A 1,461-nucleotide genomic window follows, 5' to 3' on the forward strand; every position below is an offset into this window, starting at 1 on the left:
AGACAAGGCAATATGGATGTTGAAGAGTTTATAGCCAAATTCAATGAGCTCTCTAAATATTCCTTGTACTTGAGGACTAATGCTGATGAAGAATAGAAGTATGAGCAGTTCCCAGACAAGATGAGACCTGAGTATAGCAGGCAACTGGCAGCTCATGATATTGATTCATTTAAAGTCATGTGTAACAAGTTCAGGGCTGTTGCTAGAAGAAGCTAGATAAATGACGGTAATCGGCGAGATGGCCAAGGTCAATATTCCTCTTTTATGGGCCCCACTGGAGGTGTGAGCAAGAAGTCAACTTATAGCTCGAGATTCTCTAAGGGTTACAGTGGAGGTGGAGGAAGCAATAAGAAGAATTTCTCTAAGGAATCACAATCTAGATGATCCCAAACTAAGAGCTTCCATTTCAAGAGCTTTGGAGGCTGAAGCCAAGCTTCAAGGCAAGACTCAACTCCATCTGTCATGGGACCACCAGTAGTATGACCATGTTGTGATAAATGTAGGAGATTCTAAGTTGGAGACTGTTGGGCATGCTATAAATGTAACAAGATGGGTCATATCGCCCGTAATTACCCAGAGGCTGTGACTGATGGGAGATCTGTTATTCCTGCTCGTGTTTTTGTGATGTCTAAAGAGGAAGCAAAAGCTTCTCTAAAATTGATCAAAGGTATGATTATCCTTAATGACAAACAAGTAGAAGCATTATTTGATTCAGGTGCTACGCATTCTTTTATTGTACTAAATTATATGACTAGACTTAAAATGTTTGTGTGTGAAATGGATGTTGTTTTGAATGTTTCTACACCGACTGGGGCCTCTGCTAAGACCAGTCATGTGTGCTCTAATGTCAACTTGAAGTTTGGTGATAGGGTTACAATTATTGACTTAATTTGTTTGCCTTTGTTGGGCATTGATGTGATTGTGGGAATGGACTGGCTGTCGGCTAATGGAGCGACTTTAGACTGTAACAAGAAGACAGTCCTATTGCCAGTAGATACTACCATTTCTACAATCCCTAAAATAACTGTGCGTACCATTATGGTAGACATAGAAATGCCTAAGTTCTTGTCTGCTATGGAAGTCAAGAAGTCAAATCAAGAAGGATGCCAAATGTTCATGGTGTTCTGTTCAGTGCAAGGAGACAAAGAACAAAAGATTAATCAGATAAAAGTAGTAAAAGAATTTCCTGTGGTTTTTGCAGAAGATGTGAATGGTTTGCCACCAGAGAGAAGTTAAATTCTCAATTGATTTAGCTCCAAGTACCGAGCCAATTTCAAAGGCTCCGTATCGAATGGCCCCCGCAAAATTATAAGAGTTAAAGAAGCAACTAGAAGACTTGTTAGCTAAGGGCTTCATAAGACCGAGTGTATCACACCATAGGGATCACCAGTTCTCTTTTGTAAAAAGAAAGATGGGAGAATGCAATTGTGTATCAACACCGCCAGCTTACAAGGTGACAAT

General features: G+C 40.1%; 1 protein-coding gene across 1 annotated transcript; it reads left to right on the forward strand.

Annotated features, from left to right (window-relative positions):
* Window positions 1–549: 549 nt before the first annotated feature.
* LOC129296683 (uncharacterized) lies at window positions 550–1,236 on the forward strand. Its single transcript, XM_054935270.1, has one exon. The coding sequence runs from the start codon at window positions 550–552 to the stop codon at window positions 1,234–1,236; it is 687 nt and encodes a 228-aa protein (XP_054791245.1).
* The last annotated feature ends 225 nt before the right edge of the window (window positions 1,237–1,461 follow it).

The sequence above is a fragment of the Prosopis cineraria genome, unplaced genomic scaffold, assembly GCF_029017545.1.
Source record: "Prosopis cineraria cultivar Desert tree isolate PC_DT_omini unplaced genomic scaffold, ASM2901754v1 PC386, whole genome shotgun sequence".
NCBI lineage: Eukaryota > Viridiplantae > Streptophyta > Magnoliopsida > Fabales > Fabaceae > Prosopis > Prosopis cineraria.